General features: G+C 46.2%; 1 protein-coding gene across 3 annotated transcripts in view; it reads left to right on the top strand.

Moving 5' to 3' along the window:
• The window catches only part of Fbxw4 (F-box and WD repeat domain containing 4), an 86,341-nt gene that overhangs the window by 20,805 nt on the left and 42,646 nt on the right, over positions 1–22,890 (top strand). For all 3 annotated transcript variants that reach the window (XM_052712335.1, XM_052712337.1, XM_052712334.1), the window contains exons 3-5: positions 853–1,034; positions 1,469–1,601; positions 6,932–7,026. In XM_052712335.1, the coding sequence (XP_052568295.1) occupies positions 853–1,034; positions 1,469–1,601; positions 6,932–7,026 (410 nt within the window). The remainder of the gene's footprint in view (positions 1–852; positions 1,035–1,468; positions 1,602–6,931; positions 7,027–22,890) is intronic.

Raw genomic sequence — 22,890 nt, forward strand, 5'->3', positions numbered from 1 at the left:
AGGACTGTTGGGTAGGATTGGCACAGGTGGGATGTCTGTCTCGGGGAAGGGACTTAGTCCCCACTAGAGAACCTAGTTGTCTTGTAGAGTGCCCCTCCCTTTCCTCTTCTTCTCTTCCCTCCTCTTCCCTGTCATCTTCTCTATTTTTTTTCACACACACCCTTGGTTTTTGACATAGCCTATAATGTAGCCTCTGGTGACCTTGACCTACATATGCATCTAAAGATGGCCTTGAACTCCTGTTCCTCCTGGGAATTACAGGTGTATGCCACTATTTGCAGCAAATCTTTTTTCTTAAGACTGTAGTCCCGCCATGGGATTGGCTGGTGGTTTTTAAGCTTTCTTTCTCTTGGAGATTGGAGAGAGGGTCTAGAACTTTCTCTGGATGTCTCATCAGTTGCTATGAGAGCTGAGTTCTTTGTAGCCCCTGAGCTGCAGCACGATGCTTTGGAGTTATTTTATGTTACCACATGTAGCCTCCACTACAGAATGTCAACATCCCTGGGAAGATCAAGGCATCTCTTGAGCAGGTTTGCGTACTTTCTAAATGGCTGGATTCTTTTCACTTATAAATGTTTCTTTGCTCCAATAACAAGGGAATGGGGTTTCCTAAAACTTACCTTTCTCTATCACACCTTAACTGATCTGTTGAGCAAGGAGTATATGTCAGAATCTTGGAACCTTGAAACTTACCAGTTGGACTTAGCTACAATGCAGAGGTCACTTTACCTGGCTAGAAATTTCCTTTTGACTTCCCTGACTCCTCAACTTCTCTATGAGAAGTACAGGCAGCAGTTTTACATTTTGTTTTTTTGTTTTTTGTTTTTTGTTTTTGTCCCTCTCTGCAGTCAGATGCCTTGGATGCAGCTGGAGGATGCTTCTCTGTACATATCTCAGGCTAATTTCATCCTGGCCTACCAGTTCCGCCCAGATGGTGCCAGCTTGCACCGTCGACCCTTCAGAGTCTTCGCTGGGCACGATGAGGATGTTTGTCATTTTGTGCTGGCAAACTCCCATATCATCAGTGCGGGAGGGTAAGTGCTGGGTCTTCCTTAGTGTTCTTTAGGGACCTGTGTCTGCTTCTGACTTTTCTGGCTCAACAGCAAAGGGATAAGGAAGGAAACTTAAAAAGGTAGGCTTTTTTTTTTTTTAAACACCTAAAGCAGAGATTTACCAAAAGCTGTTAATAGGGTTAGCCAGAGAAGAAAACAGGAAGAACCTTTAATGCAAAGTAGAGCAAGTTTGATACTCTCTGAGGGGAGGTTTATTTTCTCTCTCAGCTCTGTTTAGCCCCAAGTGTGCTGAAGAAGTAAAGGTATCTAACACTCAGCACCTTGTGGGCCAAACTGCAGAATGCTTGGCAAATCTGGTCATCATTGCTGGACATGTGGGCTGCTTCAGTAGACTGGCCCTCTTGCTACAGAAAGAGTCATTAACTCCTGGGGATGGGCTCCTTCTTCTCTTGTAGAGATGGGAAGATTGGTGTTCATAAGCTCCATAGCACCTTCACTGTCAAATACTCAGCTCATGAGCAGGAGGTGAACTGTGTGGACTGCAAAGGGGGCATCATTGTGAGTGGCTCCAGAGACAGGACGGCCAAGGTGAGGCATTCTCCCTGCATACTGCTATTTCCTCCTCCTCTGTAGGGACTGGGGGGGCGGGGGCGGAGAGAGCCTTGAGGCCCAGGATTGGCTGCAGTGTTGGGTGAGAACTTACTTACGTGCCTGTGGCATGCCTCTTGCTATGCCAGCATGTGTTCCTGCCAGCTGGACTGGGAGAGGAGTGGACAGTGGCTGGGACGGTTGCCACTCACTTGAAATGTGGTGTGCATGCAAAAACAGGGGCCTGGTCAGCTTTCCCTCCCTGAGCCCTTTCCTCAAGTTTGTGGGCTGAGTTCTAACCCCAGGATTTTATTTTAAAATCTCCCTCCTTTTGCATGCTCTCTGTTTAGAGAAGTTAATTTTTCACCACCTTGTTTATAAGCAATCAGGCTGATAATTAAAACATGTTTTTACTGATTCTCTGGAGAGTGATGTGGTCAGTAGGCAGTGGAGACCACAGGAAGGCTGCTAGTGGTTACGTGGTTACGGCATTGCGTCATTGCCAGATTGCCTGGTCCGCAGACATCCACCAAGACCTAAAAGTGAAACTGATAAGCAGTGTTGTCCTTGCTTTGTGGAGCCAATTCATCCCATCTCTGCTGAGCACTGCTGCTTATGAGACACATAAGAGAGTCTCCTGTCTTGGATGCTGCAGCCCTAGCCAGAATACAGGCTTCGGGGCTGCAGTGGGAGCTCTGCTGACAGTTCATTTGGTGATGCAGAAGACCCCAGAGGTCTTGATTTTCTGTTTTCCAGAATCTAGAAGCTCCATTGTAGCAAAATGTTTATTGACATTAGCAAATGGGCCTCTAAGCCACCTGGAGAGAGACCTCAGGAGGGAAGTTACAGTTTTATCAATGACTCTTCTGATTCCGTGTACCCTCTAGTGAATGCTTTTTCACGTGGCTGATTTATATAAAGACAAGGGTTAAATAGGTTCCCTCCATTTTATGAACATTTCTTTTCCTTTTGAAATTTTCTTCCTTGTATTTTGTATTTAGCGAGAATGCATGCCAGTATAGGAAGCCCGAGAAAGATCGGGAGGTTGCCTTTGCTTTTCTTTTTGAGATGGTAGCATGTAGCCAGAGATGATCCTTGTGTCTTCATCTCCAAGGGCTGAGATTACAGACATATGCTGCTACACCTGGCTTTAGTATTATTTTTATTTTTTTTCCAGGCAGTGCTTCTCTGTGTTGCCTGGGTGCCCTGGAACTGGCTCTGTAGACCAGACTGGCACAGAGATCCACCTGCCTCTGCCTCCTGAGTGCTGGGATTAAAGGCATATGCCACCATTGCCTGGCTTTATTGAATATTTTGAACCTTCATGGAAACCACATTTCCTGTCACCTGTTTCTTCCTCTTCCCCATCCCATATTTACTTGAGAGTTTTGCTTAGTCAATGACTTTGTAGCATTCCTTGCAAAGATTCTGGCTTTACCTTGCAGTAAATCTGGGGCTATGGAGATGGCTCAGCCAAGTGCTTACTAGCCGAGCATGAAGATCTGGGTCTGAGTGGTCGGGACTTACATTTCGAGACAGTGGCATTTGTCTGTAATCCCAGTGCTGGGGAGGCACAGTCAGGTGAATCTCTAGACCTTTTTTAAAAATAGCATTTGTTCTTTGTTGATTTCATACATATTTGCGTGCATCTGGTTACCCTTGCCCCTGTTAGTTCCTCCCACCATTTTCCTTACAAATATCTTTTTTCTTTTTTTAAAGATTTATTTATTTATGTATATGAGTGCTCTGTCTTCCTATACATCTGCATGCAGACAGAAGAGGGCATCAGATCCCGTTATAGATGGTTGTGAGTCACCATGTGGTTGCTGGGAATTGAAGGCAGGTCCTCTAGAAGAGCAGCCAGTGCTTTTAACCACTGAGCCATCTCTCCAGCCCCCCTTACAAATATCTTAACTGTATTTACTAGCTTTTGTTTTTATTAGTGTCCTACAGAGTTTAACTAGGGCTATCTTTATGAGCAGGTATATAACAGGGTACTTTGCCTTTTCCATTCCCAGAGTCTGTTACTTGCCAAAAGACGCAGCACTGATGCCCGTGAGCCTTCTTCTTCATAGCTGACTGCTGGGGGCTGACTGTCAGTAGCCAGTTACTGTGAGTGTGTGACTGCTATGGCCGTGCTGTGCTTAGAGAAGATAGCCCTTTGAAGGCCCTCCTCCTATCTCCTGGCTCTCAGCCTCCTTTCCTCCTCTTCTTCTGCCATGTTCACCATGTCTGAAGAGGGTGTATAAATGCCTTGGTGAGCACTGAGCTCCCAACAGCCCTGTAGTCAGTATCTCATGCAGCCAGGGGGTCTGTGTATCACTTCTGCTCACTGCTTTACGGTGAGAGGCTTCCCTGTTCACAGCTGACAGCAGCCTTGGTCTGTGGGTGTCAGAAGGTTTCTGAAGGTGGTTTGGTGCTTGTTAGTCAGCTAAGCATAGCTGTAGGTTCTTCTACGAAACCTCAGATCCGTCTTTCTTTCTCTTTTGAGATGAGACAGTGTCCGGCAATGTGGCACGGACTAACCTTGAACTTACTGTTTTTTCTGCCTGTTGAGATTACAGGTGTGTGCCACCACATGCCTCCGAGAATTACTTTCTAACAATGTAGACTGTAGCCAGGCACTGTGCTAAGCACCTTATCCATTTTATCTTTCTGGGTAAATATCTTCCCCTGCATAATTGTAATGTGTTTTAGATACACAGTATGCCTTGTGGTATCTACTCTATAAGATTTTCTGTTATACAAGTTGTGTGTGTGTGTGTGTGTGTGTGTGTACTCTTTTTTTTTTTTTTTTTAGATATCTGTTCTTGAAGTTTCTATGTAACCAAGTATGACTTAAACTTCTGGTTGTTCCTCCCTGTTTAGTGCTGGGATTGCGTGTTTGCTACCACAGCCAGCCTCTGTCCCAGCCCTTGTGTTATCTTTAGTGGCTTCCAGAGGAACTTACCATCATTTACATAAAGTGTTCTCTAGTAGATGGATGATTCTGTCTAATTTCTTCCTGGATACAGGAACCTGGAAATAAGAATCCTTTCTTAAGGGCCCGATTCCTGCTAAATTCTGTACATCATGCTGTTCTAGTACTCTGTATTTATCTTCCCTTTTCTACAGCATGGTCCTGAGACATAGGGCACTTTTTACTCCATTGGATGAGATGAATCTAAGACCAAGAAGCTAGGAAATATCTCTAGAGCAAAGATAAGAAGTCACAGGCAGGGTTCTAACCCAGACTGGTCAGATTCCAAAGACTATCTGCTTGTTCCATAATAATAGGCTACAGGAAATATTTTATTTGCCATTTTGGTTTTTCTTTGTTTTAGGTTTTTTTTTTTTTTTTTTTTAGGATAAATTCTCAGCCTTAGAATTCCTAAATCAAACAATGATCATTGTAGGAGCCTTGTCCCCTCCAGTCTGCCTTCTGATAAATGTCCTTGCACTGAATATTTTCCAGGGTGGGTCTGTTTTGCATTGATAGCAAAGATCTGACCAGATCTTTATTGTGTCCACCTCTGTCCCTCTTGTTACCAGAGGATGCTGTGCTATGGGACAGACTGGCCACTTCCTGAATGATGCTTGGAACTGGCAGTACATTTCTGGAGTCACTCCCACAGATCTGTAGCCTTGTCCCATGGTTTGTTGGCTCCCAGGTTCTGCCAGCTGTCTCCGTGGAAGCGACCAGTAAACTGAGGTTTAGGCTATCCCCAGAGATTTTGAAAATCAGGAGTACCCCCTTCACCCTGCAAGTAAGAACCTGCCTCTGAGGGAGTTCCGATAAGGAAAAGGCAAAGATCTCTTCCAAGGTGGGCAGTCTAAAGGAAGAAACCAAAGGGCATCTAGTTATTACCAAAGGATTTGACTGGCAGATACAGAGCAGATGCCCGAGTACCAGCCTTACAGGGAATATTGAGGTTTTGTTTTGTGTTTGTGTTTGTGTTCTCCTCCTCCTCCAGGATATTCTTTTTCTTTTTTTTTTTTTTTTTTTTTATTATGTACACAGAAGAGGGCGCCAGATTTCATTACAGATGGTTGTGAGCCACCATGTGGGTGCTGGGAATTGAACTCAGGACCTCTGGAAGAACAGTCAGTACTCTTAACCTCTGAGCCATCTCTCCAGCCCCAGGATATTCTTGTTAAATTTCTTTTCTTAGTTTTGGGAGATGTGACTCCTGCTATTGTCCCATCCCCCACTCCATCATACCCAGAGACCTAAGAAACACTTTCTCCTTTTATAGGGAAGAGATACCATGTGACCCTAAGAAGGCAAGACCACCCCCATTCTATCACCTGCCCCTTACACTGAAGGAATGTTTTCTTAAGTTCTTCCATCTAAGGTCCTGCCTGAGTTTGGTGTGTTCCCCTTATAGCTCTGCGGGGACCTTGAGAGGTCATTGATCCATCTAACTGCCATGGGATCCCTCTGTGGCTGCTCCGGGGAGAGCCCTGTACATTGGAGGTTTCCTTTCTGTTTGGTTAGAGGCTTATGTCCCTGTGTGTGTCATCTGGGGTAGGGCGAGGTGAGGGGAGCCTTGTGCTTAATGGGAGATTTCTAAATGCACTGTCTGCTGAGAGGCTCTGGGAGGGAGTGTTGATTAGAGTTAAGCCCAGAGTGGCTGCTAATGTACATTCCTGACTGATAGGGACCAGATAGTGTGCTCCAAGCAATATTTTTAACCTGCGGAGATATGGAAGCTTAAAAGAGTTAAGCTTTTTTGCTCCTTTTGGTGACATTAGGTGCTAAATTCCCTGCTGGCATGACTAGCTTTGGATCCTGGGCATTATGAGCAAACAAACAACAACAAGCCCCTTGTCACTTTGAAGTCTCTCCATTCTTTCCTGATTTGCAGCCTCCCCCCCCCCCTCGTCTAACAGTGCACACGTCTCCCCAGATTGAACTTTGATCCCTGGTCTCTCCCTGTATGCCTAAAGTTTTGGGGAAAGATAGAGAAAGGAAGATCCGCAGACACAGGAAGTTTCAGAGAGAGAGAGAGGCGGGCCGCTTCCATCTACCCTTTCTTAGGTGGATTTCACACGGGTGTGTGTGTGTGTGTGTGTGTGTGTGTGTGTGTGTGTGTGTGTGTGTGACTTCTCATTGTCTGGTAGAGAGCTGATTAGGAATTAAGGGCTCTCGGGTGGAAGTACAGGTGAGTGGTTCGGCTGTCCTGTGGCAGGTGGACTAGAGGCTGGGATCTGCTGACAGCCTGTGTCCTGTCTACAGGACGGAAAGGGTTCTCCTTCCACCTCCCTAGTCACACTCCCCCACCTGCTGTACATCCCTTTCTTCTAATCCCAGGCAATGCCAACAGGAGCGCTTCCTCTTCTCTTTCCAGGTATGGCCTTTGGCCTCGGGCCGCCTGGGGCAGTGCTCACACACCATCCAGACTGAAGACCGAGTCTGGTCCATTGCTATCAGCCCATTACTCAGGTAAGGGAGACATGTTGGGTTTCTGTCGCACACAAGAATGTTTTCATTTTATTAGGTCAGATAAGCTAGAGAAATTTCCACTAGTCTGTCTATTCCAGGTTGCAATGAACCACTCTCCTGGAGAGTTAAACATTCTCCAGAGACTTGAGGTCTGAAGGTCTTTTCACATACTTGTGGAATTGAGATAACCTTTCCTAAGCAGCTGATGAGAAATGTTAAGGCCAGGATTCTACACTGGAATGTGACTGAGGGGTCAGTGTTACCTTTCTGAGCAGATGTCCTGTGGGGTTTTTCTAAAGCAGAGGCTTCTCAGTATACCTGAGAGTCTACAGCAGCGGCTAGCCTGCTGTCGTGACTCACCTCTGTTTTGTTCCCTGAAAATTCTCCTGGAGTATCCCTTACAGGCTCTGGGTATCAGGAGAGCAGGAGAGGTTTGGGGCCTGCCAACTGGGCCCTCATCTGTATATGTAGAGGAACAGAAACAGTGATAATTGTAGTGGAGGTGCAACTCTGTTTTGTTTTTTTTTTTTAAAGATTTATTTATTTATTATGTACACAGAAGAGGGCGCCAGATCTCATTACAGATGGTTGTGAGCCACCATGTGGGTGCTGGGAATTGAACTCAGGATCTCTGAAGTTGGAGATCTTAACCTCTGAGCTATCTCTCCAGCCCGCAACTCTGTTTTATTATTTTATGTGTATGGTAGTTTGTGTACCACTGGTGTGTCTGGTGCCCATGGAGACCACAAGAGGGTGTTGTATCTGGAGCTGCAGTTACAGATTATTGTGAGCCACTGTGTGGGTGCCAGGAATCAAACCCAGGTCCTCTGGAAGAGCAGCCAGTGCTCTTAATTGCTGAGCCATCTCTCCAGCCCTGTACCTTTTTTTTTTTTTAAAAAAAAACAAAAAACAAAAACAAAACAAAAAACAAACAAACAAACAAAAAACCACCCAAGTCTTGCTGTGTAGCAGAGGCTGGTTTAGAACTCACTATGTAGCTCAGACTGGCCATGAGCTAGTTAGTGATTTTCCTGCTACGTAGTGAGTTCTAATGATCTGTAATTGTAGTTCCAGATTGGTTATATTATTATTAAAAACATTTTATTGACTTATATTCATTGTACATAATATAAGTTTTATGTAAACAATTTCAGATATATCATGTGCTTTTACCTAGGCTTAAAAAAAAGCATTTTATTATTTTGTATGTATGGTGTTTTGTTTGTGTGTATCTCTGTGCGTCATCACATATGTACAGTACCCCCAGGGGCCAGAAGAGGGTGTTGGATCTCCTGGGAGTGGAGTCATGGATGGTTATGAGCCACTATGTGGGTGCTGAGAATCAAACCGAGGTCCTCGGGAAGAGCAGGTGGGGAGGGCTCTTAGCTGACAAGCCAGTGCTCTAGCACCTGTCTAGGCTGTCTTGAACCAAGGCAGGCTCGCTCTCCTCCCCAGTGGGTTAGACACTCTCCTAAGGTTGAACTGTAATGGAAGTTGGGAGGAGGATCTGTCTGTGTGCACTTCCTTGATGCCTCTCACCCCACCTGAGTGGACTTGGGAAAGCTATAGGGCTGCCTGCTTCCACCACCTGATTAAGTCAGTCACTTGTTTTTCTAAGCAAGTTGGTGCCCTTGGCTCAGCCACTTCAGCCTCTTTCTTCGGACCTCGCGGAGCCTGCACCTTCCTCTTGCTCTCTTCCACAACTCCCTTTCAATTTTTTTCCTTCCTAAGAATTAGAGCCGATTAGCCACGTCATTAATTCTTCAATTTGACGGCTGATATAGCAGGGCCTGAAACACATTGCTGACCCCAGAGAGTGGAGACCCCATTCCTTAGCATATTGACGATGGGAGAAGTTAATTAAAATTCCACAGAGCAGAGGTGTCGGCTAACCTATAAACCTGTCGCTTTTCAGAACAAATCATTCCAGCATCTTAGGAAAGAGGAAAGGGAAGACTAGCGGGGAGTTGGGGAGCTAAGTGTGGGAGCTCTGGGTGGAAGAACAGGACTGGCCAGCTTTGTCTCCTCTGCAGTTTTTCCTAATGCACCTTCTGAAAGCTCACTAGCCAGGCACGCATGTCTGTGGGCTGGATTTGTGTGGGGACTAAAGGGAGGCGAGTGGGAGGTGACAGGTGTGCTGGGGACTTCGTCTTAGAGGTCACTTGGGGGCTTTGGCTGGCTTCAGGAGGCTGAAGTGGGTTGTTGGTAGAAGGGACTCTGCCTAGAGATGGGCCATGTACTTGCTACATGTTCCCTGAGGCCAAAGAGTATGGCTAGGCTGTCCCCTTCCCCCAACATGTAGACTTCTACTCGAGCTACATCCTCTAGAGAATATTGGGTTACTTCTCAACAAAAAAGACCACATAACACCTACTGCAGAGGGTGTCAATAAGGGAAGTTGAGAGTGGGATTTACCTTCCTCATTAGGAGGCATTTGGGAGCATAGTAAACTGAGTTTGAGGTTTTTCCAGGGCAAGGACATGACTTGTAATGTTAGTCTTCCTGTGGTGTGAGCCCCAAACTTGTAGCAGTTAGTCAGTGCTAGCCAGCTGTTCTCTGTGCAGACCCTCTGCACGGTCCCTTTGTGTCCCTTTGTGCTGTCTTCATATTCTTCTTCAGTTGTCTGGGTCTATTTTCTTAGTCCTGGATGATTCTTTTGCCCTTTGTTGGCTGACTGTTGAGTGTCGACTGTGAAGTTATTTGATATGGCTTTTTCCTTAATTTCACAGGTGATGTCTTGAACTCTGTTTATGTTTGTTTTATTTTTTGAGACAGGGTCTTACCATGTAGCCCTGGTTGGCCTGGAGCTCACAGAGCTCTGCCTACATGTGCCTCCCAGGTCTAGGATTAAAGATGTATGCCACCATGCAGGCAGCAGACTCTTGGATATATATAAATGTATATGTATTTCATTTATTTGTTTGTGTGAGTGCATCCGTGTGCTCCAGTGTACTTGTGCCGTAGTGTACATGTGGAGGTCAGATCACCGATGTAACCATGCTTTATCATCACAGTTAGGAACTGAACAATGACTTTGAAGCAGGGCCTGATGAGATCCTGGTGTTTGCTTCTCAGCATCGTTAATGCTCTTGAGAGCATCAGCTGGGACACTTATGTGCACCATGGTGACTTCATGGAAAAATGGTGGAAAGAGGCTCTGAATGCTTTTCTATGAGTTAATACAGATTAATATATTTTATTGCTACTTAAGAGTTATTTTTTAGCCGGGCGTTGGTGGCTCACGCCTTTAATCCCAGCACTCGGGAGACAGAGCCAGGCGGATCTCTGTGAGTTCAAGGCCAGCCTGGGCTACCAAGTGAGTTCCAGGAAAAGGTGCAAAGCTACACAGAGAAACCCTGTCTTGAAAAACCAAAAAAAAAAAAAAAAAAAGAAAAACAAAAGAGTTATTTCTATCTGAATGAAGTTAGTAAATACTCAAGAACAATACAAAACTCTTTTTTTTTCAATTTTTATTTTTGGTGTTTTCAAGATAGGGTCTCACTATGTAGTTCTGGCTGGCTTCAAACTCACAGAGATCCACTTGCTTCGATCTCTCTCTCAAGTGCTGGGATTAAAGGCATGCACCACTACATCTAGACCTACAAAACTATTTATAAGACTTCATTCCCCATTAAAAGTGGGTTGGAGAGATAGCCTTGTAGTTAAGAGCACTGGCTGCTCTTCCAGAGGACCCAGGTCCAGTCCCAGCACCCCATGGTAGCTTATCACCATCTATAACTCCAGGCTCAGGCCCCTTGAAAGTCTCTGTGGGAACCCAGAAATACTCCTGGTGTCCAGAGTTGATATAGGGCATAGTAAGTGAAGGCTACATGTGAGAGGCTTGGGCTTCCTCAGGTAAATGTTCTGCCATTCTGGGAGCACACATACACATAGGTCTTTGGTTTTCTGGACCCCTCCATCCTGCAGTTGGGACCTGTGTTAAAATGAATCTATGTTTGCCTGGAAGGAGAAGGGAGATCTCCCTTTCTCTGCAGACACCATATCTATATCCCTCAGCAGAGCCCTTGCCTCTCTGTGAGTACCTCTGCTGCCTTGTGGGCGAGTGTGGTCAGGAAGGTCTCCCCACACGCTTGCGTTTTAATCCCCTCTCTCCTGCTCTGTCATCAGGGAAACAGATGAGTGGTATAGGTGTAGAAACTTGACTTCGCTGTGCTATTAAATATACAATGTAATTTGTGTGCTGTGGTGGCCTGTTTGTTTTCAGGGGGATTAGTCCAAGTCTGCATGAAATGTACCGATTCAAATTTGTAAAGTTAGCTGTGGCCTCTGGGGGTTGTGATGGCGAAGCTGCTCCTTCTTGCTTCATTTCTCCCAGAGGTGAGGGTGGGCCTGGAAGGAAAGCCAGCACTGGGCACTGTTTGGAGTGGGTGAGGGTACGAGAAGAGCAGGGTGTTTGTTCCAGCAGCTGCAGGCTTGCCTGTGTGCTGTGTGTGGTAGACGCCATCCAGTAGCCTGCTGAAGTACATCTTTCTTTACTGGAGGGTAATTGCATGTGAAGTGCGCTCTGACATTTGGAGAGCTGGAAAAAGGGACAGTTTCAGTGTGGCTTCCACGGCTTGTCTTCGCTGTGCTGCTGCTGCTGCTGCTGCTGCTGCTGCTGCTGTTTTCTGGTCCTGGGCATCATGACTCGCCCCGTGCTGTGAGGGGAGAAGAAAGTCAGATACAAGGAGTTTGTCTCTAGCTCATCTTTCTTGTTGCCGATGAGCTGCTGTCTGTGAAGGGGGTCTCCAGCCTTGATAAGCTGAGGAGAGGGGGACAGAAGGACTGTGGTGCTTCACCTCCTAACTCCTCCTGGTGGCTCAGGTGGACCATGGTGGCTTGAGGATCTTTCTCTCCTTCCTTCTCCCATCCTAGAGCTGAGGGGAAGCCGCCTGCAGGGCCTGAGCAAAGAAGGTCTGCTGAGCTAGCAAGAGTGTCTTCTTGTGCTGCTTTGTGAGACAGCCAGGCACAGGAAGGAGTGGCCCTTGAAGACGAGAGTCCGAGTTCACACAAAGACACTAGAGGGCCTGGCGTGGCTGGAAGGGCCTTCACATCCATGGAGGAAGGTAGAAGCCTCGAGTCATATGACATCAGTGGCCCACTGATTCAGCTTCAAATGTGCTGACATTGTCAGGCATCAGTGTGTGGTGGGGGCATTGCATCGGGTCACTCCTGATAAATCTTAGTGCTGTGCCCTCCATCTTGGTGTTGACTGCCTACGCAAATTCAAGCCTCGGGGGAGGTCATAGTCATAGTAGCAAGGACCAAGTACTGGGGTTGGTTTCAGTTCCTCAAGACTTGGGATTTCAGCCATTAGTCAGGGCTAGATGGCACATGAGTAAGGCTCATGTGCTGCTGAGCTGCTGGTCTGAAACCAGCACCCTCCCATGCCTGGCTGGATCAGAACCCATTTTTAGGAGCAGCTTCTTGACTGGCAAGTGTGGTTGGCTCACTTGTCAAGAACTGACTTTAAAAATATTGACTTAAATAAAACACTACAGAAGGTTAGATAATGTGTGTACTGAGGTGATGTATTGAATCTGTGTCCCTGCTAGCAGAGATCCATTTCCATTCCCCAGCCTCAGTGTTGATATTTTTTCTTTTAGATTTTTTAAATTAATTAATTAATTAATTAATAATTTTTAATTTTTTTGTTTAATTGTTTTTCCGAGACAGGATTTCTCTGTGTAGCTTTGGAGCCTGTCCTGGGACTCGCTCTGTAGACCAAGCTGGCCTTGAACTCACACAGATCTGCCTGCCTCTGCCTCCCAAGTGCTGGGATTAAAGGCGTGCGCCACCACTGCCCAGCTTATTTTTATTTTTAATCAGGTGTGTGTGTGTGTGTGTGTGTGTGTGTGTGAGAGAGAGAGAGAGAGAGAGAGAGAGAGAGAGAGAGAGAGAGAGAGCGAGAGAGAGAGAGAGAGAGAGAGAGAGAGCGAGAGCGCCATATGTAGTGGGTACCTGTGAAGGTCAGAGATACTGGATCCCAGGTAGTAGTGAGCACCTGACATGGGTGCTGGGAATCAAACTCTGATCCTCTGGAAGAGTAATATGTGCTCTTCTTCTGTGCTGAACCATTTCTCCAGGCCCTGGTGTTCTTTCTCTGTCTCTAATACCTTCCTTTTCTCTCCAATCTCAGCTCCTTCTCCTTCTCTTACTCCTGTCCTGTCCTTCTGTTCCTTTTCCCAGTACTGCTTAAGAATTGCTGTTATCGGGCTGGAGAGATGGCTCAGTGGATAAGAGCACTGATTGCTCTTCCAGAGGTCCTGAGTTCAATCCCCAGCAACCACATGGTGGCTCACAACCATCTGTAATGAGATCTGGTGTCCTCGTCTGGCCTGCAAACATACATGCAGGCAGAATGCTGTATACATAATAAATAAATCTTTAAAAAAAAAAAAAGAATTGCTGTTATCTAGGCGCAGAGGTAGGCAGATCTCCTAGGAGTTGAAGGTCAGCCTGGTCTGCATAGTGAGTTCCAGGGCAGCTAGAGTTTTTTGTCCCACAAAAACTAAATGAACGAACAAAAGCTCTGATCTTATTGTTACTAGAGGAAACAGCATGAACTGGATGGGAGGATCAGATGGGTAGGGAGGGCAATGTGGTTAGTTCTCAGACAGAGGCTGAGAGGACCCAAGGAAACGAATGGATAAGAGGACCTGGTTCTGGTGTTCCTGTTGTTACAGTGGAGTGGCCTTAGTCTACAATCGTTTATGATACATTTCAAAATAACTAGAAGAGTCAGAAGTTTTCTCTAGTTTTTTGGAATAGGGTCTCACCAGTGTACACAGGCTGCCTTGGAACTCCCTATGTAGACCAGACTGGCTTCAGACTCCCTATGTAGACCAGACTGGCTTCAGACTCACAGAGATCTGCTAGTCTCTGCCTCCCCTGCTGGGAGTAAAGGTGTGTGCCACTCTGCTTTGGCATCAGAAGGTTTCTAACATACAGAAATGATCAGGTTTGATCACTATACTTGTATAAACATATCCAATTATTATACGGTCCCCTATAGATGTATACAACTCTGATGTGTCAGTTAAAAAATAAAATGAAAAGAGAGCCGTGAAGCGACCAGTGTCTCCCTCCTACTCTCTGTCCCACCTGCTATCTGAAGTCCCCACCTGGACAACCTTTTCCCTGTCCTGGTCACCTCGTTCTGCCCTGCTGCGGTGTGTGCAGTGTGCCTGTGTTTATCTTTCTTTGATCATGGTCTACTGACAGATAATTTAGCAGTCACATCCCAAGGTGGAAGCATGGTGTTAATGTTAAAATTAGGGTGTTTTTTTCTTTTCTTGCCCCCCCCTTTTCCTTTTCCTCTTTAAACTTCAGTGGGTGAGAGAGGGAGATGGGAGGGTAAAGGGGAGCCATAAATTCTGAGACTGGTGTAGCTGTTCTCTGAGTAGCCAGGAAGCCTCTGATGTCGCCACAGCACTTTCATTAACATTTAAATTAAGGGTTTGTTTTTCAGGCTGTTTTATAGGCTGGGACCTTTCATGGCCTGTCACATGCAGCACCCACCCCTCCCCAAGCAAGTGTGTAATTGTAGCCACTGCTGTCTCCTAACTCTGGGTTGTAGCGGAGGTTCAAAGGGAGTTAGTTCTTGGGGATGAAGCTGTGGCGGTACAAGCTGTGACAGCCGGGCTGGGGTGTTATTCCTCAGATGAAGGTGCTCATGGCTCCAGCTCCTTTTCTCTGACATGTACTTTTCTTTGCCCTTGAAGGTACATACTTTAGTCTGAGTCCAACCTCTGCCACACTTTGTTGTGGGCCATGGGCAGGTGGGAAGGATACTTCTCTTTGGGCCTGCAAGCAGTCTTTCTAAAGATGTGACTCTCCATGCTTATCTTTTTCCTCCTTTAGCCCTTTTTAGCATCGTGATATTTGTACTCAGGGGTTACCATCTGCAAAAAAGAGTATAATGTGATAGGGTCTTTTGATCCTAGAAAGCACCTGCCTACATAGACAGGCCGGTGTGTGCCCGCCACACTCAGTCACCAGTTCTCCGTACATCTGTGCTGGAGAAAGCTTCCTGAGGTCATTGGGGAAACTGCTCTCCAGATCTTGATACTCAGGGCAGGTGCTTCTCGACTTTAAGGAGTGCATTTGCGTTGAAGCTCCCTTTCACCAGGATACCTGGCCACAGAAGGGTATTGAAGACATCCCTGCCCATCAGTCTCCTCTTCCTTCCTCTGTAGACAGCAGGAGTGTGTGCCACACGTACAAAGGCATCTTCCCTCACGGAATGAGAGAGACACTGGACTTCCTGTTGAGAAGCTGTGATTTTCTTTCTCCTGGGGCATTCATTGACTTTACTGTGTGAGTCTCTACATATTTCTTCCTTACCTCACTCAGCTACTCAGTGCACCATGACTTATCTGTCAGGTGGAAGGTAGCTGAATGTCACCTATTCCTGTCCCAGGTAGTCTTGCCAACAGGTGGACACCCTCATGCCCTGAGGTCTTGCCCAAAGAGAGGGAGGGAAGTGCTGGGAAGACCCCTCTGCAGGTGTTGCCCAGGCTCGGATTGCAGGCTGGTGCTCAGCCCCTGCCTGGCGGTGATTAATCTGGGACTTGGCCAGCAGAGGCTCGGGCAGAGCAGCTTTGGTCCCTCACTGTGAAGACCTTTGGCTTAGAGACAGAATTGATCTCTGTAGCTTGCTTCGGCTTGGGGTTTGATCTGTCAAGGCTAAAGGGGAGCCTGATGGTGGAGCGGAAACTTCTAGCCCTGCCTGACTTATGGCACTGATCCGTTCCAGTGGCCTTGTCATGATACTGCTCATATATTTAAGAAGATTTCTCCACCTGTTAGCAGTAATACTCAGATCAGTCAAATAGGGATCTTCACGAAAGATGTGTGCTTTTAGTCTTTTGAGCCAAAGCAGCTTTAAGTGGGGTGGGACTGGGGGTGAGTGAAAGGGCAATAATGGGGCTGTGACTGGATCAGGAACACAATGTGTTTGGGGAGGGCCGTGTTGAGGTGGAGGGATCATCCCATCCTTCTGCATGAAGGTGGCTCTCAGGCCATTCAGGCAGATTTTAATATTTCACTTTAGAAACCGTAGGTTCTTTGTGTTCCATTTCATTTTACATTTCTTTTTGAAGGGCCTCTACTCCCCACCACCATCACCACTGCCTTTCCCGCTCGCTGAGTGCTAGTCCCTGGGCCCTCTTGCTGGCTGGTCATGGAGCTAGTTGTCTATCTTCCCTTTTTTAAGTTCAGAACAGACAGATATGCTCTGCTTGATCATGGGCTTAGGGCCCAAGAACAGGAATTCTGCTGTGACAGTCGTTTCCCTGTGTCTGTGAATCTCAGTGGGTTTCATGATTGTGTTGTTCTATTTGGCAGTTGTGATTTGAGGCCCAAGACCTGGGACACACTTCTCATGCCATGAAGGAGAACAGGCATCCATGGTTTACCAGCACCAGAATATGGTGCTCGGAGCTAGCTGCATGTAAAGAGGCTGTGAATTAGAGACGTTTGTATTGATTTTCAGTTTTTCTGTGCTGACTAGAATTTCTGTGTAAAATGACAAAAAAGAATGTATTTATGCACCAGCAAAACCAATCAATTAATTTGGCTCTTCCTTCAGACCTATTCTGCAAATAGATGGGATATCAGCTAACCTTGTGCCTCTCTAGTGCTTTCTTGAACTACTAGAAATTTCTATCAAGAAATTTCAGATTATAAGCTCTTAGGAAGAAGGAGCTCTCCTTCCTGTCTTGTGTAAGAAATGCATGTCTGAGGGTGATGGTGGCCCACGTCTTTAATCCCAGCACTCAGGAGGCAGAAGCAGGTGGATCTCTTGAGTTCCAGGACAGTCAGGGCTACACAGAGAAACCCTGTCTCAAAAAACAAAACCAAAAAGCATGCCTGTTGCTGCGGGAGCAGTCTGTTTGTCTGTCTCTGGAGTGCCCTGTTAAAGCAGAGTACCCAACATTCTTGCCTCTTTTCTTTTCCTTTTAATGAATTAGTTAATTAATCAATTCATTTGTATGTGGTGCATGTGTAGGGGCATAAGACACCTTGTGGAAACTGGTTCTCTCCTTCTACCACATGAGTCCTGGTGATGGAATTCAGGTGATCAGGCAAGCCCTCATGCCCCCCCCCCCCCCCCCCCCCCCGCCCCGCAGGCAAGCCCTCATGCCCCCCCGCAGGCAAGCCCTTGTGCCCCCTGCAGGCAAGCCCTTGTACCCACCGAACCGTCTCACTGGCCCACCTTTGCCTCTTTTCTAAGCTTGCTCTTGCTTCTCTTTCCAGCCAGGACGTTTTCATAGGTTCTGATGTGTAACCTGGTTGGTGACACACTGCCAGAGAGACTTAGTGAGGCCCACCTGAGGCGCCGATGGGGGCGGCAGGAATGGAAGCCGAGGGAGGTAAAGGCCAGGAACTGCTGGCTCAGGAAATTGCTTTCTGCAGATTCCCTTTTTCCTCGTTTTCAGTTCAAATAGAAAACATGAATGAGCACCAAGAAGTCTAGGGAAGAGACACAGGGTGCCAGTTGGGGTGTGCTAACATGCAGAATGGTCGGCAGTGTCTTACTTTGTGGGAGAGAGTCTCAAGGAGTGAGAGGAAAGAATTAAAAATCACAGGGCTGGGGCCAGCAACGTGACTTGGGTAAAGGTGCTTGCCATCAAGCCTGGTGACCTGAGACCAGTCCCTAGAAGCCACAGAAGAGAAAATTGACTCCTACAAGTTGTCCTCTGACCCCCATATGCACGCTGTGGCACACAGGGCACATCATGCCCCCTCTCCCCACCGGTGATAAAAGTGATTTTAAAAAAACCCACAAGGCTGAGGACATAGCTCAGTAGTTTTGGACCTGAGTTTGATATCCAGAACCCATGTTAGAGGAAAGGGGTGGGGGAGTTGGGTGTGGTAGTGCATTCTTGTAACACCAGCACTGAGGAGTCACCTGGGCTAACTCTTAACTGGTTAGCTAGCCTGGCCCACTTGGTGAGCTCTAGGCTATTGAGAAACCTTGTCTCAAAAAACAAGGTGGATAGTAACTGAAGAATGATATCTCAAGGCTTTATATACACACTTACATCTCCCCACTCAAGAACACACACACACACACACACACACACACACACACACACACACACACACATTCATTTAAAACCGTAATCTTCTGCCATTCTTTCCTTTTCTCTGCTCTCTTATTCAGACTTGTCTCTGGCTCCATTTAGCTTGTCTTGCTTCCTCTGTTCTTCACTGTGTAAAGTCATGGTCCAGCTTCTGGAACACGGCCATGGGATGGAGGAAAGCAGCGGCACTGTCTGTAGTCAGTATGCTTTATGAAGTATGCGCATGGGCCCTGGGAACTGGAGCTTCCAGCTGAGGCTGGACAGCGTGTGTTCCAAAGGCTTGTCTTCTTTGAGAAGGTGTTAAAGCCAGGGCTCGTCTAGTGTTCCTACGGTCCTCCTAGCATCAGTGAGTGGGCTTGATAACCCGAGTGTGGCCATGCCGCTAGGTCTTCTCCCTCTCACTGTCCTTGCTTCTGCCTCTCCACGGAGCTCTGCTCCAGGCTAGTGACATTAGTCTGTGCAGCCTTTGGATGCTTGGCTGATGCTGGAGGTCAGGGTAGACAATGGTAGCCATCACCTGTTACACACTAGGAAGGCAGGCGAGAAGCTTTACATTGGCTTTTTTTCCTAGCTGATAAGCCAGGCAAGAAACATGAAGGCTGGGAGAAACACTGAGGGTGAGGTGAGCGGGTGTTGAGTGTAAATGTCCTCAGTAACTGAAAATACTGCATTTACATGTATAAATCCGCAGTAAAGTAGTTGAAGGGCAGGCTAAGCTGTGGCCCTTGCTGCCTGGGACCACCACAGGTGACATATGTACCTCTCCTGCCTGTTGCTACCACAAGTGTCCCTCCCTTCCTTCCTTCTTTTTTTTTTAAGACAACTGCTTTTTTTTTTAAGATTTATTTATTTATTATATATAAAGTGTTCTGTCTTTATATATTTATTATATATAAAGACACACATTATATATAAATGTGTGTCTGCAGGCCAGAAGAGGGCACCAGATCTCATTACGGATGGTTGTGAACCACCATGTTGTTACTGGGAGTGGAACTCAGGACCTCTGGAAGAGCAGTCAGTGCTCTTAACCTCTGAGCCATCTCTCCAGCCCCTCCTTCCTTCTTTATAGATTAAGAATTTTATGGCCAGGCGGTGGTGGCCCACGCCTTTAATTCCAGCACTCGAGAGGCAGAGGCAGGTGGATCTCTGTGAGTTTGAGGCCAGCCTGATCTGTAGAGCAAATTCCAGGGCAACCAAAGCTACACAGAGAAACCCTGTCTCAAAAAACCAAAAAAATGAAGAAGAACAACAACAGAAAAACCATTTATTTTTTGTAGTGCTAAAGATGAAACTCGGGTGTAATACATGCTAGGCCAGTGCCTTACCACAGACCTATATATCAAATTCAAAACAAAGGATTTTTTTTGGGGGGGGGCAGGGTCTCATGTAGCCCAGGCTGTCCTCAAACTTGCTGTGTAGCTGAGGATGACCTTGAACTCTTGATTCTTCTATCTCTGCCTCCCAAGTGCTGGGATTAGAGTCATGTGCCACCATTTTAGTTAGGGTTTCTATTGCTATGAAGAGATACCATGATCAAGGGAAATCTTATAAAGGAAAACATTTCATTGGGACTGGCTTACAGGGTCAGAGATTTAGTCCATTATCATCATGATGGGAAGCATGGTGGTACACAGGCAGATATGGTATTGGAGACAGAGCTGAAAGTTCTACATCTGGATGGGCAGGCAGCAGGAAGAGAGAGTGATACTGGGCCTGGCTTGAGCATTTGAAACCTCAAAGCCCAGTGACACTTCCTCCAACAAGATCAAACCTACTCCAACAAGACCACACCTACTCCAACAAGGCCACACCTACTCCAACAAGGCCACATGTCAAATAATGTCACTCCCTATGAGCTTATGGGGCCATTTTCATTCAAACCACCACAGCCACCATTCCTGGTTCAATTAAGGAATTTTGAGATTATGGTTTTTGTTTTTTTCAGTGCTAGAGATCCAACACAGGACCTTACATATGCTAAGCAAATGATCTACCATTGAACAATAGACATACCTCTTTTGAGTAAGGAATTTCAAAGGAGAAGTTAGTTCAAGTCTTGCCTTTGAGTAAGGCCTTTAGTTGGGCACTCAGGAGTACAGTCCCCTAATAGGCTGCTGCAGATTTAATTGTCCATTGCTGGCATAGTCTTTTCACTCAGACCTGTTATATTATGGCCTCTAGGTCCACAAAGAAGAACCAGCACAGAGTGCATGACCTGGAAACTTACCTCCCCCTACCTGTGTGTGCGCGTGTGCCAGCATTCGGTACAAGGTCACAGGACACCTTCCACCTTGCTGAAACATACTCTCTCTTGTTTCTGCTGTTGTGTGGCTTACTTGAGCTTAGTAGACCTGGGAGAGTATTCTGTCTACTCTGCCTTCCATCTTACTTACCACTGCATAGAATGCTGGGATTACAGATGTACTACCACATCTGATTTTCCTCTTCCTTCCTTCCTTCCTTTCTTTTTCTTTAATGATTTACTTATTTTTTTTATTTTTTTATGTGCATTGGTGTTTTACTTGCATGTATCTCTGTGTGAGGGTGTTGGATCCCATGGGTCTAGAGTTACAGTTTGAGCTGCCATGTGGGTGCTGGGAATTGAATCCAGGTCCTCTGGAAGAGCAGCCAGTGCTCTTAACTGCTGAGCAGTCTCTCTGGCCCCCACATCTGACTTTTCAGTATGGGTCCCAGGACTGAACTCAGTTCAGCTGGTATATGTAGCACGCACTTTACAACCCCGCCCCCAGCCATCTGTCCCACTAGGGTTCTGCCATTACAAGATGCTTCTCTCCTTCCTGCTGCCCCTCCTGCTGTCCTGTTGCAGCTGCAGTGTTAGCTGTCCTGGTCTAGCCTGTTCTCCTTCCTCCATCGGAATAGAAAACAGTGATGGTGTCCCTAGAGGAAGGTCAGCTGTAACATTTGGCAAAGTGGGAAGGACTTAGGAGTTAATCCATCAGAAATATTCTCTCCTTTTCCTGCTTATTTAATGCTTTTTAGTGCCCAGAGTAAGCTATGGTTGAGAATTTAATAATAATAATAATAATAATAATAGGAAAACACATAGATTATCCAAAGGATTCTTCTACTTGTAGAAGTCTATGTCAGAAAAATCCTTCTGTTTAAGTGTGTGTGTGTGTGTGGGGGGGGGGGTGGTCCAAGAATAATGAGAAGAAAAGTCAGAATTTTCAAATTATAAAATTGTATTAGGTTGGCAGCAAGTATCAAAAAGTTAAAAACCTTTTGCTACAAATTGTAGTTCTGAGACTTGATCCTAAGGTGGTAACTAGACAAGTACACAAGATAGATGTAAAGAGGCTTCTATACGGAGTACAACTTACCATTGATAGGCTTTTGGTTAAATATATTGTAGTATGTTCACTCAGTTGAATACTGTGAAGCCTTTAAAAGGATGATATATATATATATATTCATATATATATTTATGAGATATTCATATATATAAATTTGTTGCCCCCTAAACATATCAAAACAGATTATAGAATTAAAACATGCCACAAAATAATATGATAGTTTCTTTAAATGAGTCAGCATCTTTCTATTTAGTCTTGACTATCCTGGAACTAGCTATGTAGACCAGGCTGGCTCAAACTCACAGAGATCCTCCAGCCTCTGCCTCCTGAGAGCTGGGATTAAAGGTATGTGCCATTGTACCTGGCTAAATTTACCCACATTAAATGTTCAGTTCCCTGGTTTTTAATACATTTTTAGAGTTGTGCATCATAGTTCAGTTTCAGATCATTTTCATCACCTCCCAAAGACGCTTTCTTTGTTCTTGGGATGTGGGTGTACGTGTGTGTGTGTTGCTAGAGTTTTCCTGCCTGGCCCACAGTCAGGACAAATCTCTCTCACCCGCCAGTCCCAAGCCGCTCAAACCCGATCAAGTAAACACAGACACTTATATTGGTTTCAAACTGTATGGCCGTGGCAGGCTTCTTGCTAACTGTTCTTAGGCTTCTTGCTAACTGTTCTTACAGCTTAAATTAATCCATTTCTATTAATCTATACCTTGCAACGTGGCTTGTGGCTTACCGGTACTTTACATCTTCCTTGTCCTGATGGCGGCTGGCAGTGTCTCCCCCTCTCAGCCTTCCACTTCCCAGCTCTATTCTCCTCCTTGTCCCGCCTATACTTCCTGCCTGGCCACGGGCCAATCAGTGATTTATTTATTGACCAATCAGCAACACATTTGACATACAGACCATCCCACAGCACCTCCCCTTTCCTTTTCCCAGCTAGCTCAGTCGGTAGAGCATGAGACTCTTAATCTCAGGGTCGTGGGTTCGAGCCCCACGTTGGGCGCCAGATATTGGTGAAATTATTAAGGTCACTCCACTTAGTAAAAGGAGATTTATTTAATGGCGTAACTTACAAATTAAGGGATGGGTAGGTCACGGGGTCTGGGGAAGGTGTATCACAGTCCAGCGGTGTTCTCTGGAGCTCTGCTCGGTCCACCTCTCCAGTCCAGGGTCCCGCAACAGAGAGAGTGCCCGCCGATCCAGATCTCGGGTCCCCCGGCGCCTCCCTTGGCCCCGCCTTGTAGGCGTGACAGTTGCCGAAGTCTCAATGGGGGTTGGAACTTCCAGATCAAAGCTGGAATGGCTACCCACTACGTGTGTGTGTGTGTGTGTGTGTGTGTGTGTGTGTGTGTGTGTGTGAGTGAGTGTGTGGTATGTGTGTATGACTGTGCATGAACGGGTGAAGGTCAGGAGTCAATACTGGGAGTCATCCTTTATTGCTTTTCACCTTA

The sequence above is a fragment of the Peromyscus californicus genome, unplaced genomic scaffold, assembly GCF_007827085.1.
Source record: "Peromyscus californicus insignis strain IS unplaced genomic scaffold, ASM782708v3 Scaffold_4__1_contigs__length_199733344, whole genome shotgun sequence".
In the NCBI taxonomy this organism is placed as follows: domain Eukaryota; kingdom Metazoa; phylum Chordata; class Mammalia; order Rodentia; family Cricetidae; genus Peromyscus; species Peromyscus californicus.